Source organism: Homarus americanus, unplaced genomic scaffold (assembly GCF_018991925.1).
Source record: "Homarus americanus isolate GMGI-L3 unplaced genomic scaffold, GMGI_Hamer_2.0 scaffold18884, whole genome shotgun sequence".
NCBI lineage: Eukaryota > Metazoa > Arthropoda > Malacostraca > Decapoda > Nephropidae > Homarus > Homarus americanus.
Genome location: NW_024741393.1, coordinates 143709 through 160331, shown reverse-complemented (window position 1 = coordinate 160331; position 16623 = coordinate 143709). Strand labels below are relative to the sequence as shown.

Below are 16623 nucleotides of genomic sequence, written 5' to 3'. Positions count from 1 at the left end.
TAAACTCTCTTCACACAAGCTGGTAAAAGATGACTTATTTCCTCCTTATTAAAACATCTAATTCATCTTGGGAATGATTTATCGGCTATAATGGAGTGAATATTTACCGTATATGTTGGTGTGGTTGACTGACATGGCCGCCTTCTACGTGAAATATTAATTATAAGGTTTTTGAGAGAGTGTTGGGTATGGGCGCCCAGATGTGTAAGATGGTGGGCTAAGGTTCTCCGCCAATCAGAGATCACGTCTTCATCCGGGGTACTGGCCAACCTCTCACCCACGGATGATCGAAGCTTCTGCTGTTTTAACACCCTGCGATGATTTTAATCCTTGTCTAAATAACAAAATACGAACGTTTGTCTACAGTTGATTTATTAATTAATCCATAAATAGGTGAATTAATTGTATATATCATTTAAAAAGTCGCGTAGAGGTGTAAAAGTGAGTGAGAATTAAGGAGAATTGCGTGGGGGTGGGAAGGAGGAGGGGCTGAGTGAGGTGGGCAGAGCAGCAGAGAGCCAGGCGAGGGTGTAGTGTTATGGTCCTCCCTCAGTCTCCTCACTTCACCGCTCGCCGTCCTCCAGTCAACACAGGTCGGGGCCTCCAGATCGTATTTAATAAACTAGTCTAGTCGACCTACACACAAACCCATACATCATGAGGGAAATTCTTCATCTCCAGACCGGCCAGTGCGGTAACCAGATTGGATCAAAGGTAAGCTAATTCATCCTGGGTTTCCTTATGTGTGTTGTGATTTTTCGCATATAATGAAGATATGTTTTAGTATGTAGTGAAGATATTAGAAGGTATTACTGTTGTTAGTATTGTGAATGGTATTAAGTACAGCGGAAGACTCTTGGTGTGCTGTCCTTAGTCAAATCGGCTTGCGTTTTACCGTCATCGTCTTGTTAACGTTGTGAACATCTATCAAACACACACACACACACACACACACACACACTTGCCTTGTTGGTCCCCCGTCCATATTATGATTTATGAGTCACGTGAAGATTAGGCACCCCAGCTTAGTTCTCCCTTATGATTAACCACCCTAACCCAATCCCCACAGATAATGTTAATCATCCGGTGTAAATAAGCTCGGGTGGCTAATCTTCAGGTGATTCTATTTTACAAGGTTACACTGGCTTGGTTATGTCACGTTCTTGTCCCCTCTACTCTCTAGGGTGCAGGAAGGGCGGTGGTCTGTATTCTTTTCTCTAGTTATTGGTCTCTATATTGCTTCCCTTTTCATTCAGTTTATCTTATTGTCACTTTCCTTAACTTACTGTCTCTCTCTCTCTCTCTCTCTCTCTCTCTCTCTCTCTCTCTCTCTCTCTCTCTCTCTCTCTCTCTCTCCCTCTCTCTCTCCACAACAACAACAAAGACAGGCGGACACCATCGTCAACTCACCCAGAGTAAAAAAAAATCTCAGAGAGCGTGGGTCTTCACCATCATCTCTTCCCCCTTATTATCAGTATCTCAAGGTCACACTAAAGAGAAAACGGATATAGTAAATGATGGTAAAGGAATAACTAAACTAAAATAACACAAAGACGAGACTTAAAAATTTGTCGCAGTAAAGCTAAGAGCAATCGTGTGTGTTTACTTTGTCGATCTCTATAGAAAACGCATTTAGTGTACGCAGTGCAGAGGTAACGCAAGTATCTGTTTCCAATATGTCAAGGGTTCGACTCCTGTCTGGCTCATGAACTCCAGTATGTGTGGGGGGGGGTGTTACGGGTCAAATCAGGTCAAATAAGGGTTGAGTCATAATAATAATACCTGATTGGGGCCTATTAAGACACGAGTCCCTAGTAAGATTAGATCCCAATAGAGAAGGCTAGATTAGGATTGGTTAAGGGCCCATTAGGATTGGTTAAGGGCCCATTAGGAATGGTTGAGAGCCAATTAAGATAGAGTGAGGCGCCAGTTGTCCAGTCAGAGAGAGAAATAGTCTTGGAATAAACAATTTCTTGATGTGGGAGGAGGAGGAGGAGGCCGCCGCGGGGAGGGGTGTGTGTTTAATGAGGGAGTGAGACCATCGTAACTTCCTGTTGTGTGTGTGTGTGCGTGTGTGCGTGTGTGTGACCTTCTCCTGGAGTCACGGTGTATGATAACTGCGTCGCTACTGACTGACTGACTGACTAAATAACTGTCAATCTAACTGACTCTTCCCACCTGTCTACCTGCTTGCGTGAGGTATAATGGAGGTCCCCGCTAACACCTACGTGCCTGGCAGGTGTGACAAAAGCCTATACACTTGACAGTTTATAGGCCCGAGCTTGGCATAGCAGGTGGACATATAATCTGGTGTCATGCACGGTCACTACCTGCATGACCTTTGACACAACACTTGTATGACATGACACAGAGCATTTATTATTTCTATATGATACGTGACACTTGACACTAAATATATTCACGGTACAAGAATATCTGCATGACACCACATATCACCAACATGACACACATACCACCACATATCACCTACATGACACATACCACCACATATCACCTACATGACACATACCACTACACATCACCAACATGACACACATACCACCACACATCACCAACATGACACACATACCACTACACATCACCAACATGACACACATACCACTACACATCACCAACATGACACATACCACCACACATCACCAACATGACACACATACCACCACACATCACCAACATGACACATACCACCACACATCACCTACATGACACACATACCACCACACATCACCAACATGACACACATACCACCACACATCACCAACATGACACATACCACCACACATCACCAACATGACACATACCACCACACATCACCAACATGACAGAGGAACATAAAGAGACACACCAGCCACCATTATTTCTCCCCGACTCACTAATGATACGCGGCCACAGCTTAATATACAGAGCATTACTGCCTCTAAGCTTGGCTACGTCAACATGTAAACAGATGGTCAAGATTACATATATAACTGGATTTTCTTTTAACATATTTCCAACTAGCATGGTTAATATTTACAAATGGCCCGCTGTACCTATTAACGAGACTCGACGAGGGAGAAGCGAAAGACAAAGAGATATTCCTAGTCCATAATGAAGAGACTCACACAAGGAAGCGTGTTGGGTGGGTGGGTGACAGTGTAGCATAAACCATAGCGTGTGAGAGCCCAATGTCAACACAGCTCGCTTCGTTACCCTTCCTCCCACCTCTCCCGGATTTAAGACGGATTCAGAACTCACCAGGGTGAACGCCGCCTTTCTAACGACAACATTATACTCAAGCAGCGACCGTCACAACACTGAAATATATGTCCAAGTTATATAGAGTAATTTGACTTCTTGGTAATGAGGCAGGACGTTTCGTTGGGGTTAATTAGCGGAATTTGGGGACATTTTGGGGTCATTAGGGAGAGACAGTGGCAATAGTAGCGCAATGAAGAGTAGGGGAGGGGGTGGGGTTGTAGGTAGGTAAGGGGGGGTAATTATATTGTAGATAAATGAACCAGAGGCGACTTGGTGCAAGATCATGCACATAAAATGGTATTGATCTTGCCTTTGTCTAGACTGAGACACACACACTGCACCAGCTGCTGTGTGGTGCAAGGGCGTGGTGTGTGTGTGTGTGATGTGAGGGCGTGGTGTGTGTGTGGTGTGAGGGCGTGGTGTGTGTGTGGTGTGAGGGCGTGGTGTGTGTGTGGTGTGAGGGCAGTGCACGTAGACCCAGGTATGATGTTCTGTGAGCGGATGTATAGTGCATTTATCCCAGTAGATAAGAAAAGACCAAATCTAACCAAACCCCTCCCCCCCCCCTATAGTGACGGTATGGGTAGAGTCACCTTATATGACAACAAAAACACCTGGCGGAGAGGGAGGGAGGGAGGGGGTGGTAACTTAGCCAACCAACCCCGGTGTAACAACTACATATACTGGTTTCTTTGACTCACAGGTCCTTATATAGAGGTCGATAACTGGGGCCTTTAAAACAACAACCACCACCATCTCTTTCACACAGTTTTAATTACCCCGTCTTACCTGTGGTCGAGTTAATAACTATCATACCTGTATTATTGTCTTATTTTCAATCTTTTAATTCATTCTAAGCACAGAAACAGCTGATGGGTACAGGTGTGTTAGTGACGGAACAAGTGTTATGTAGTGGGGAAAGTTATATCAGTGAAGTCAGTGAGGAAAGGTGAGGACTTTAGGGGTTGTGTTAAGAGGTTACCTGTGAGGCGTGTTGGGGCGTCACGTCACACAGGTAGCATTCCTGGAGGCAATTAATGCATATTTTAACACATGGCGTCCACAGTAACGATCACGCAGCTGAACTGGACTACACACACACACACACACACACACACACACACACACACACACACTCCACCTTCGAGAGTCAACAGGTGAATCGTACTCAAGGGTCAAGTCCTCCTTCAAGATTTAGAGAGAGAGAGAGAGAGTTTTGGCGACAGGTGGGAGTGAAAGGTGGAGGGAGAGAGAGATCAGGAGGGAAGGAAGAGGAGGAGGTACATCTTGGGGGATTTGACCTCGCTTCCCCCTCCCCCCCCTCTTCTCTCCCTCTCATCGCACCCCCTCTTCTCTCCCTCTCATCGCCCCCCATTCCTCCCTCTCATCGCCCCCCTCTTCTCTCCTCTTTCATCGCCCCCATTCCTCCCTCTCTCAATCTACCCCTTCTGACCAGCTGTTGAGGTCATCAGGAGGAAAAGGAGGGGTAAAGTGGGTGGGTGGGGGGGTGGACACACAGTGAGACGAGAGCCTTATAAGGGTACTAGATACAGGACACAGTGCTGACATTAGAGGTCACACACACACACACACACACACACACACACACACACACACTCACTCACCACTACCACCTCACTCACACACACACACACACACACACACACACACACACACACATACACTCACTCACTCACTCACCACTCACACACACACACACACACACACACACACACACACACACACACACTACCTACTCACTACCTACACACACACACACACACACACACACACACTTCTACAGGAGGGGGCTGTATGTGTTGTAGACAGAGATGGTGTACGGAAAGGAGATGAGGAAGGGGTCACAGGCCCCAGTCCTATTGGGCCCTAACCCAGGCTTATTTTACCCCCACTCCTAACGGGTTTTAAGTCTTGATTCAACCTAACCTAACCTAACCTAACCTAACCTAACCAAAACCTAACCTAACCAAAACCTAATCTAACCTAATCCTAAGGTGGTCCCAATCTTAACGACCCCTAATTTTAAAAGTAAGGTCAGGATTGGTTGGAGCCTAATAGGACTTAAGGGTGGGGGGGGGGGCCTTGCAATACACTGAAACAATCCCATTACCGACCTCTAATAAAGCTTGCACGTTGATGGAACATAATGATGCAATATTGCAGGACATTATGTAAATTTACAGGTACCCCGAGACAAACGGCCCTTTCTTATTGTTTTGTTTGTACTGTACGTGCCGGGAGGTGACTGTGTGTGTGTGTGTGTGTGTATGCGTGTGTGTATGTGTGTGTATGCGTGTGTGTGTGTGTGCGTGTCTCCATCAAGTCAGTATTTACCGAGCGTCAACAAACCGCCCGCCATGTTTGATATTCCTGTTCCAATATTTTTTCTTCTAGTGGCCGCCTCTTGCTGAGTAACATACCTTCTAACTCTCCTAAAACAATCATAACAAAGCCAAAAATAAACCCAGGAAAGACAGAATTAAACCACCGAAGAAAAAAAACATACTACTAATAATAAAAATAAAACTTAATCTGTTAGTAATGAATAGATTAATAAAGGACATATGGAATTAATTCAGTAATCTGTACTTAAATGGGGGAAATTAATTACTTATTATTTAAATAAGTATGTAAAGTATTGAGTAATTATTTATGTTTTAATTAATAAAGTATAATTATCTTGCCATTGTTATTATTATTGGTATTATTATTATTATTACCTGGCCATGTTATCAGACGCCTGGCCAGACACACACACACACGCGCCTCTCAACACCACCACAGTCAATGCCCCGGGTAGAAAGTTTACTCCTACACACACCTTCTGTATCTCACTTCCTCTCACCTCTTCTCCTTCTCCTCCTGACTTTCCTCATCTCTCATCCTTCTTCCTTCTCTCACCATCTTTTTCCTTCCTCCACCATTTTCTCACCCCCTTCTTCATTCTTTTCCCTTCCCCCTCTTTCATTCTTCTTTTCTTTCATTCTCCCTCCCTCTCACCCTCCTCTCACCCTCCTCTTCCTCTTCACCTCCTCCTTCTCACCCTCCTTTCTCAATTTCCCCTTTCCTCTTTTCCTCACTTCTCACTCCTCCTCCTTCCTTCCTTCTTCACCCCTCCTTCCTTCCTCACTCCTTTCCTTCTCTCCCTCACCCCCTCTTCCTTCTCTCTACCCTTCCCTTCCTCACCCCCCTCCTTGCCTAAGATAACCAGGGTGATGCTGTGTGCGTGCTTACATGGTTAAAATCTTCATAACATAAGTGTGTGTGACGAAAGCTGTAAGAGAACCAAGGCAACGAACACTCTGGGACACATACATACATACATACATACATACAAACATACATACGTACATACATTACAACTACACTCACATTTATACACAGAAATACACAAAAACACGTTATCTCTCTCTCTCTCTCTCTCTCTCACCAGTAGGTATATATCATGTGAGGAAGAGAAAGACACATACATGATATTATAGGTTCAGGGAGGGTGGCACTTGAGGTGATAGGTCCATCCGGTGTAGCAGACGTGATGGTGGTGATGATGGTGGTGGTGGTGGTGATGGTGAGAGAGAGAGAGAGAGACTGGTGGTGAGAAAACGATGAGTAAAAAGCAATAATAGAAGAAAGGAGATAAACAAAAATAATGGTGAAAGAATGAGGACTAAGAAAGAAATAACGGATAAAAAGATACCACACCCTGTCACTACTACCTTTCCCACCCTTCCAGGGGGTGAGGGGCTGACTTGATGAGACCACACAAACATAATATGGGAGAGAGAGAAATGTAGGAGGGGAGGGGAGGGGGAAGAGGGAGGGACAAGAGGAGAGAATGAGGAAATTGGGAGGGAAGAGGAGATGGAGGAGGAGGAGGAGGAGGGGGAAGTAGCGGGAGGAGAAGGAGGGAGGGGAAGAGGAGGAAATGATAGAATAGGAAGGAGAGGAACGGGAGAAAAGGCGATAGAAGGGAAGGGAAGACTGGGAAGGAGAGGAGGAGGAGGAAGAGAGTGGAGGCGTGTGGCCATGAAGGCGTGGAGAAGTATTAAAGTGGAGCTGAAGGGCGTAGGCTAAAATACTAGTGGGCGTGGAGGGCACAAGGAACGTGGGGGCATGGTGTGAACGTGGGGGCAAGGGTGAACGTGGGGGGCATGGGTGTGAACGTGGGGGGCGATCACAAGGCTCTTACCACCAGTCCTAATAATCACTTAAGTTCAGTACCCTCTTCCTCCCTTACCTGTGTCCCTAATTACAGGTATGAGGGACCACACACCTATACCTACACCCCCCTCACCTTCCCTTACCAAACTCAGAGTAAAAATTAATGTCATTTAGGAGTGATTTCAGTGTTCTGGTGTATGTTGTATGTTCTTCAAGGTGTTATATGTATAGAACAGGTGGTGGTGTTCTCCTCACGCCTCGGTTTATAACATTTTTCAGCAGGTAGCGGGTTACTCCGTTACACCTGGCAGAGATACTAGTCCCACCGTCGGCAAGGTGACCCGACAGTACACACACACACACACACACACACACACACACACACACACACACTTGAGTCCACGGAGGTGAATTCCAATCAACCTCTCCTCAAACATGAATGGAATTTGGAGGTCCTGTCCTGTATCTAAAAGCTTCTGGGAGAGGTGGGACGATGGATGGGGACAGGCAAGGTTAAAAAAAGGGGATATAATTTGATTCCTATTCACTTTGTTTATATTTTTAAGGGTAGGGGGAGGGGAGGGGGGCAGCAGAGGGGGAGGGAAGAGGGGGGAGAGGAAAGTAGGGGAGGGCGATGGTCGAATCCCCTCCCAGCCCTATCTGTATGAACGCCACAGTCAAGGATCTACCACATACTAGACGCATACTCCACCACTAAACCACGGCGTCACCACTAAACCACGACGTCACCACTAAACCACGGCGTCACCACTAAACCACGACGTCACCACTAAACCACGACGTCACCACTAAACCACGGCGTCACCACTAATCCGCTCACTGTGTATGACTGTCTGGAATACTAAGTGGTGTGCCGTAAGTATGTGAGACACGGGGCGCTCGGCTGACACACTGAGTTGAGAGAATAGTGATGAGGGTGTTTTCCAGGTTATACAAGAGAGACGTTCGGGTTCACTTTCTTCTTCTTGCTGAGGAGGAGGAAGACGGAGAAGAGAAGAGGAGGAGGAGGAAGAGCAGAGGTTACAGTAGATAGAAGGGGAAGAGATAAGAAGATGAGGAGGAGGAAAAAGAGGAAGGGAAGAGTGCGAAGGATTTACAGTAGGTGAGGAGTAGAGGGAAGAAGGATAGGGAGGAGGAGGAGGAGGAAAAAGAGGAAGGAAAAGGAAGAGAGGAACAGAAGAAATTGCAGTACGTAGGAGGAGAGGGAGGGAGGGTGTAGCCAGCTGGAGCCGGCCAAGTTTATGAATGAAAAGGCCTTGTAGATGCCCTTCTTTCTTATCCGGCGAGTAGGTAGGTAGGTAGGAAGGTAGGTACGTAGGAAGGTAGATAGGTAGGTAGGTAGGTAGGTAGGTGTGTTAAAGCGCCACCGTCCACCTTGTTCAGGCTGTATAAGGTGTTGTGTTGGTGAAGTGGTCCATGGGCTCGATATGGGTCGCGTCCAGTCATTGTAAGCCATCAGTGTGTGTGTGTGCAGGGTGGTGTATCTACTGTCGTGTTGATCTCTCTCTCTCTCTCTCTCTCATTCTTTTTTCTCTCCTTCTCTCTCAACTCCTCCTCTCTCTCTCTTTCTCTCATCCTTTCCTTTTCTCTCTCTCTTTCTCATCCTTAAAGGCGAGGAGGAAGAGAGAGAAAGATTCAGGGAGGGAGAAGGCTGAGTTAGGTTGAGGATCGTGATGGTGCCGTATGGTGGTGGGGAGAGGGGAGAGGTTTGGTTTGGTTAGTGAACTTGTAGCTAAACCATAGTTCCTCCACCCTAGTACCACCTGCTGACCACCTGTTACTACCAACACCCACCTACCAACCCCCACCTACCAACCCCCACCTAACACCACCCACCTAACACCACCCACCTACCAACACCCAGCTGATTCTTGCCCCCACCAGCCATCCAGCTTCTTAATTAATTAGAAATCTTGTTCATCCTGTTATTGTACTTGAATACCTAAGAGGGATTCTGTACACATGCCCGTCTCTGTGTCCGTCGGGGGGTATTAGCCAAGGGAAATAAGCTGGGGTGTTAATCTTCATGTGCTCCGACCAGATCTCTCCGCTGGTGGCATCCTAAGCGTGAATCTCGACATCCTAAACGTGAATCTCAGACATCCTAAGGTTGCATCTCTTGAGTAAGATGACCTTTATCCTAATCAGCTTGACCTTTCACCTTTGACCTTTCACCATGGCTCCGGTGGCCATACAAGTGACCCAATATCTTGTTGCTAAGTGGCCCCAAACCGACCCTGTTGATAAGTGGCCCCAAAACCGATTCTGTTTATAAGTGGCCCCAAAATCGACCCTGTTTATAATTGGCCCCAAAACGGATTCTGTTTATAAGTGGCCCCAAACCGACCCTGTTGAAAAGTGGCCCCAAAAATCCAGGTATTTTAATTACTTGCATTGATTATTTTGACTGATTAATAGGCTCCCTAGATATTACACACACACACACACACACACACACACACACACACACACACACAAGACAACGCCTGTACTCCATGTCAAAGATAAGCTTCGTACTCTGTTTCGTGAGGGACTCGTGGATGTCAGCTAAAGTGAGTGTGACTTGTAGTTAACTCGCTTCACACGTTTAGCTTCATGAGGGATTTGTGAATGGCAGCTAAAGTGAGTGTGACTTGTAGTTAACTCGCTTCACACGTTTAGCTTCATGAGGGACTTATGTGAGTGTGTCTTGTGGTACAATATATGCAACAAGAGACAACAACAACAAGAGCAAGAGGAGGAACGTCACTGATGTTATCAGTGCAGGTACCCCAGAGAGAAAGCACTCCCTCACCCCCTCCCTCCCCTCACCCCCTCCCTCCCTCACCCCCTCCTCCTCACCCCCTCCCTCCCTCACCTCCTCCTCCTCCTCACCCCCTCCCTCCTCACAGCTGTTACCTCCACTTTGTACCTCCAAATAACCTGCACGTACACACACCTGTTCAACCTCATTCGGACCCCAGCCTGCACCCACACAGTATATCACAGGGGTGGGAAGGAAGGGGTGGTGGGGGGAAGGTGGAGGGGGGTGGTGGGGAAGGCAATAAGTTGAATCTGTGGGGATAGTATGTGTGTGTGGGGGGGAGGGAGGTAAAGGTTTGAGGTGTTCTGTTGACCTGGGGATAGAGTGGCAGGGGATGAGGTGGGGTACGGTGATGAGTAGTAGTAGTAGTAGTAGTGGTAGTAGTAGTAGTCAGGGCACCAGGAGAGAGAGAGAGATGATCTTATATGGTCGGGTCAGCAAGACACGAGCGAGTATACCTGCCCTGCTTACCCCCTACCCCCTCCCCTTACCCTCCCCCATTTCTCTTAAAGACTGGCGACAGGTGTGTGGGGTCGTGAAGGACTTAACCTTATGAGGCATTGGGAGAGTGTAGATAGATAAATAGATAGATAAATAGATAGATAGATAGATAGATATACAGATAGATAGATAGACAGATAGATAGATAGACAGATAGATAGATAGACAGATAAAGACAGTGAGAGAGAGAGAGTCTAACATCTTTTTGGCCAGCCTCTGTATATAACTTGTTTCTGTCTGAGTGTACTGACCGTCTGTGTGTTAAGAGGTGCATACTGTTGATTATTATTATTATTATTATTATTATTATTATTATTATTATTATCATAACAACAACTATTACAACACCACTAGTAACAACCACCACCACAACAACTATCACCACCACCACCTGACCTGCAACACACACCAGCCTTCTCCTCCTCCTCCTCTTTCTTACCATGATTCATCCACCTGGGGTCCCGCCCACGCCCACACGCGCCACGCCCATGTCTAAACACACCTGACACACGCCCAAGGACACAACCTAATATGCCAGCCGCCCACACGCCCACGAGCGAGCCCGCCCGAGGTACAGGTGTGAGGGCGTAACATTACCATAGTCCTTCTTTGGGGAATAAGAATTGCTGTTGTCTGGTCGAGTTTGTGAGTTGACAATTATTCCTCGACGGACGGACGCATGGACGGATAGACGCATGGACGGTTAGACGCATGGACGGATAGACGCATGGACGGTTAGACGCATGGACGGATAGACGCATGGACGGTTAGACGCATGGACGGATAGACGCATGGACGGTTAGACGCATGGACGGATAAACGCATGGACGGTTAGACGCATGGACGGATAAACGCATGGACGGATAGTCGCATGGACGGTTAGACGCATGGACGGTTAGACGCATGGACGGATAAACGCAAACATGGACAGACAGACGTTTTAAGGGATGGGTAAAGCGAACGGACGGATGGATAAATACCTACGACATACTGTACTCTCTCAGGTCTAATGTTACCAAATTTTACCATTATTGTTATTAATACTATTTCTTCATTCCTTCTTTTTCCGTCTCTCTTCTTGTTTACTTCTCGTGGTTGTGGTCTCTACACAATCCTCCACCTCCTCTTCTTAACCCTTCTTCTTCACCTCCACCATTATCCACCTCCTCCTCTCCACTCTGTCCACATAACTTTAAGCAACGTGATCTTCAATAAATAACAACAACAACAATAACAATAACAATAACAACAACAACAATATACAAACAAGAACAACAGAATTCACTAAAAACTCGACTTAATTAAAGGTACAGTACGCCCAGGTAAAGGTGGTGGTAGTGATGACCTCGCCCGTGGGTGTGTGGGCGTGGGGGGCGTGTTGGCGTAGGTGAAGCAGTGGGGGGTACAGGAGGGTTAGGGGAGGGGGATGTGTGTGTGTGGGTGAGACAAAGGGAGGTAAGGGGGGGTTAGAAAGGGGGAAGGGAGGGGGAAGATTTGTGTAGGTGTGAGAACAGGAAGGGGAGAATGTGTTTGTGGGCGTGAAGACTGGAAGAGGAGGGAGGAGATGTGGGCGTGTGGGCGTCGATCCTACTACCTCCAGAGTTTTACAGCCATGGAGAGAGAGAGAGACCACCACTCGACCTGGACTTAAGGGTATAAAAACCAGTTGTTCGTGTGATCACCATGCTGGGTGACCCTCCCTCCCTCCCTCCCTCCCTCCTTCCTCTCTTGCCCTTTCCTCCCTCTTCTCTCCCTTCCACTCTCTTCTCTCTCTCTCCCTCATTTCTCTTCATCACTTCACTCTCTCTCCCTCTTCTCTCCCTCCCTCCTCTCTCTCTCCCTCCTTCCTTCCTCTCTCTCCCTAAACTGGAACAACACGCCAACTCAGGTGTTGTGGCGATGTAATAAACTAAAAAGAAAGAAAGAAAGAAAGAAAGAAAGAAGAAAGAAAGAAAGAAAGAAAGGGGGAGAGAACAAGACAAAAGGTCAACTGAGGTAACTTGACTAACTTCATAAAACGGGTCCCTCATCTCTCACCTCCCTCACCACCTGACTTTCTCACCATCTGTCTCTCTCACTTCCCTCACCATCTGTCTCTCTCACCTCCCTCACCCACACGAAAATAATCTAGAGTGTGTGTGTGTGTGTGTGTGTGTGTGTGTGTGTGTGTGTACAGAGCGTCCCATGACTATACTCTACTCTACATTGACAGAAGAGAAAGTACTTAACTCTCTCTCTCTCTCTCTCTCTCTCTCTCTCTCTCTCTCTCTCTCTCTCTCTCTCTCTCTGCCCTCATTCATCACCTGTGTGTTAACTACAACATTCTCCAGCCACTTAAGATTCTCATTTTACACACAAGGGCGACGTGTGACCCCCGCCACCTGCTGCTTACAGATAGATAGATGGATAGATAGATAGATAGATAGACAGATAGATAGATAGGCAGACAGATAGATAGATAATAGAATCGTCATACTAGTCTATAATTGGTTCAGCATGTATTTCAACTAAGGTATATGTACCCCCTTACCTCTCACTCTTAACCTAACCTCTCCTACCTCCCTCCCTCCCTCTCTCTCCACCATAACCTAACCTCTCCTAACCTCTCTCCCTCTCTCTCCACCATAACCTAACCTCTTCTCTACCTCCACAGTTCTGGGAGATCATCAGTGACGAGCACGGCATCGACCCCAACGGCGTGTACCAGGGAGTGAGCCGAGACATCGAGGAGCTACAGCTTGAGAGAATCAATGTTTACTTCAATGAGGGTTCTGGCTATCACCACTACGTCCCCCGCGCCATCCTCGTCGACTTGGAACCCGGTACTATGGATTCAGTGAAGGCCGGACCCTATGGACAACTCTTTAAGCCTGATAACTTCGTCTTTGGTGAGTGTTATTGTTGGACGGGGTGATTTATGAACCAATGGTATGTTGAGTTGTGATTGATACTGGTATTGTTGTTTTCACTCCATGCTTGTAACCGAGGTCTTGGGTCAGTTTGTAACGAGGTAGTTGATTGGTTGTTTAGTGTTAAATCTATTGTATTTATATTATAATATTTTAAGGGGTAATTATCTTTCTATGTTGGTCTTAAGTGCTTCTATACCCAAGGTCTTCATGAGGAAGTCTTAGTTTGAGATGCTTCAACTGCCAGGATTGTTAAGTACCTGGCTTATATAAGTCTTAAATGCTTCAACTACCATGATCATTAACTTCCTGGAATAAGTCTTAGATACTTCAATTACACTTCGTAACAACCAAACGACCATTAAACAAAACCCAAAACACACTGCTGTACCAAACACTGAACCAATCCTGCTCTCTCTCAACAGGTCAGAGCGGCGCAGGTAACAACTGGGCCAAGGGTCATTACACAGAGGGCGCTGAACTGGTCGACTCCGTAATGGACGTAGTGAGGAAGGAGGCCGAGAACTGCGACTGTCTTCAGGGATTCCAGTTGGCACACTCTCTGGGTGGTGGCACTGGCTCTGGCATGGGCACTCTCCTTATTTCCAAGATTCGCGAAGAATACCCCGACAGAATCATGAACACTTACTCCGTCGTGCCCTCCCCGAAGGTGGGTGTTGTTGAGGGGTAGCAGGGTGCTCTCTCTCTCTCTCTCTCCCTCTCTCTTTTTTTACATCTCCTCTTCCTCCTCTATCTTATTCTCGTCCCTTTTCCCTCTTTTTCTCCATGTCTATCTTTTTCCATCCCTCTCTTCCTTCCTACCTCTCTCTTCCTCCCTCTCTCTCTCTCTCTTCCTCCCTCTCTCTCTCTCTCCCCTCTCCCTCCCTCTCCCTCTCTCTCCCCTCTCCCTCCCTCTCTCTCTTTAATGCTGCACTGTATATTCAAATTATCACTGGGAATAATACATAACAATGCTCCTAATTCTTATAATTGGGTTGAATCTTTACTGCATAAAAAAAATCATAAATAATTCCTCTTCTATTATGTAATCAGACTTCTTCCTAAAACACTATAGCATTAACATTGTGTAGAGACTCGTATACATTGTTATTCATGACTAACTGTATTAAGTTGTGAATGAAGATAAATATAAAGGTCTTTTTTAATATTACTGTCTTCACCTACGTTAAATAAACCTCTATGTTATGTATAGTATTCCCACGTACGTTATATAAAGCTCTTAAGATATCGGTTCTTCCTGTTCGTTAATCTATTCGTTATCGTCTCCGCAGGTTTCCGACACTGTAGTAGAACCATACAACGCCACCCTCTCCGTCCACCAACTGGTTGAGAACACCGACGAGACCTACTGTATTGACAACGAAGCTCTCTACGACATCTGCTTCAGGACCCTCAAGCTCCAGAACCCGACCTACGGCGACTTGAACCATCTGGTCTCCCTCACCATGTCCGGCGTCACCACTTGCCTCAGGTTCCCCGGCCAGCTCAACGCCGACCTCAGGAAGTTGGCTGTTAATATGGTCCCCTTCCCTCGTCTCCACTTCTTCATGCCAGGATTCGCGCCTCTCACCGCCCGTAAAGCCGTTAGCTACAGGACCCTCAACGTGCCAGAACTCACCCAACAGATGTTCGACGCCAAGAACATGATGGCCGCTTGCGATCCTCGTCACGGGCGGTATCTCACCGTCGCCGCCATCTTCAGAGGCAAGATGTCCATGAAGGAGGTGGACGAACAGATGCTCAACATCCAGAACAAGAACACCGCTTACTTCGTCGAATGGATCCCCAACAACGTCAAGACAGCCGTGTGTGACATTCCTCCTCGTGGTCTCAAGATGGCCTCCACTTTCATCGGCAACTCGACCGCCATCCAGGAGATCTTCAAGCGCATCTCTGAGCAGTTCACAGCTATGTTCAGGCGCAAGGCTTTCCTCCATTGGTACACCGGCGAAGGTATGGACGAGATGGAATTCACCGAGGCAGAGTCCAACATGAACGACTTGGTGTCCGAGTACCAGCAGTACCAGGAAGCCACCATAGACGACGAGGAGGACTTTGAGGAGGAGGACGCCCAGGAGGAGACTGACTAACTGGTCTCTTGACGTCTGTAGCGGCCACCAGGAGGACTTTGAGAATCATCTGAGGAGTCTTCACCCACCACAGCGAGTCTACCAAAGTCTGATAATAACTCGCCATGATAGCTCCCTGTGAGGACTTTAGTAGATCACTTCATGTATTCTCAAGTTCTTAAACATCACTCCAAAAGTCTACAAGAACGACTGAGGGTCTTTTTACAGGTAACCAAAGACCTTTCTCAAGTCTGATCAACCTGAAGACTTCTTAAAGACCCCGACACTGGATATCATAATAAAGGGACCACAAGCAGCCGTTCTGGAGGCCTTTAAGGAGAGGTGTTGCTCCTGGAGGTGGTGATGGCGCTCTTGACGGTCCTCATCCAATCACGATGAAATATCAAAGAAAACATATCTCACTGGGACGCCCGCACCTGTCTACGTCTAGCTCACCTGTGTTGATGATTGCTATGTCTCTTTCTCTCTCTCTCACTCTCACTCTCTCTGGGTTTCCCTCTTGTCTTGTATTGTATGTTTTTCTTTTATTTTCTTTGCCGCTATAATGTTCTCTTGTCTTTATTTTTGTTTTAATTCAAACGTTTCTTCTGCGCTCTTTTTCTCTTTCTACCATTTTCTCATTTCTTTCATTCTTTCTTTCCTCTTCTCATCCATCCTCTCTCTCTCTCTCTCTCTCTCTCTCTCTCTCTCTCTCTCTCTCTCTCTCTCTCTCTCTCTCTCTCTCTCTCACGACGATATAACGACTCACTGTTGCTGTTTCAATGCTTCCCAATAACAACAATTCGCCCCAAAACTTCCGTTAAATAAATCAATAAACAAACAGAAAACTTCACCA

The 16623-nt window shown here is 46.7% G+C and overlaps 1 protein-coding gene across 1 annotated transcript; it reads left to right on the top strand.

Moving 5' to 3' along the window:
* Positions 1–532: 532 nt before the first annotated feature.
* LOC121875872 (tubulin beta chain-like) lies at positions 533–16369 on the top strand. Its single transcript, XM_042380585.1, has 4 exons — positions 533–714; positions 13422–13656; positions 14103–14347; positions 14970–16369. Exons 1-4 carry the CDS (start codon positions 658–660, stop codon positions 15786–15788), a joined length of 1356 nt encoding a protein of 451 aa, XP_042236519.1. The 5' UTR covers positions 533–657; the 3' UTR covers positions 15789–16369.
* The last annotated feature ends 254 nt before the right edge of the window (positions 16370–16623 follow it).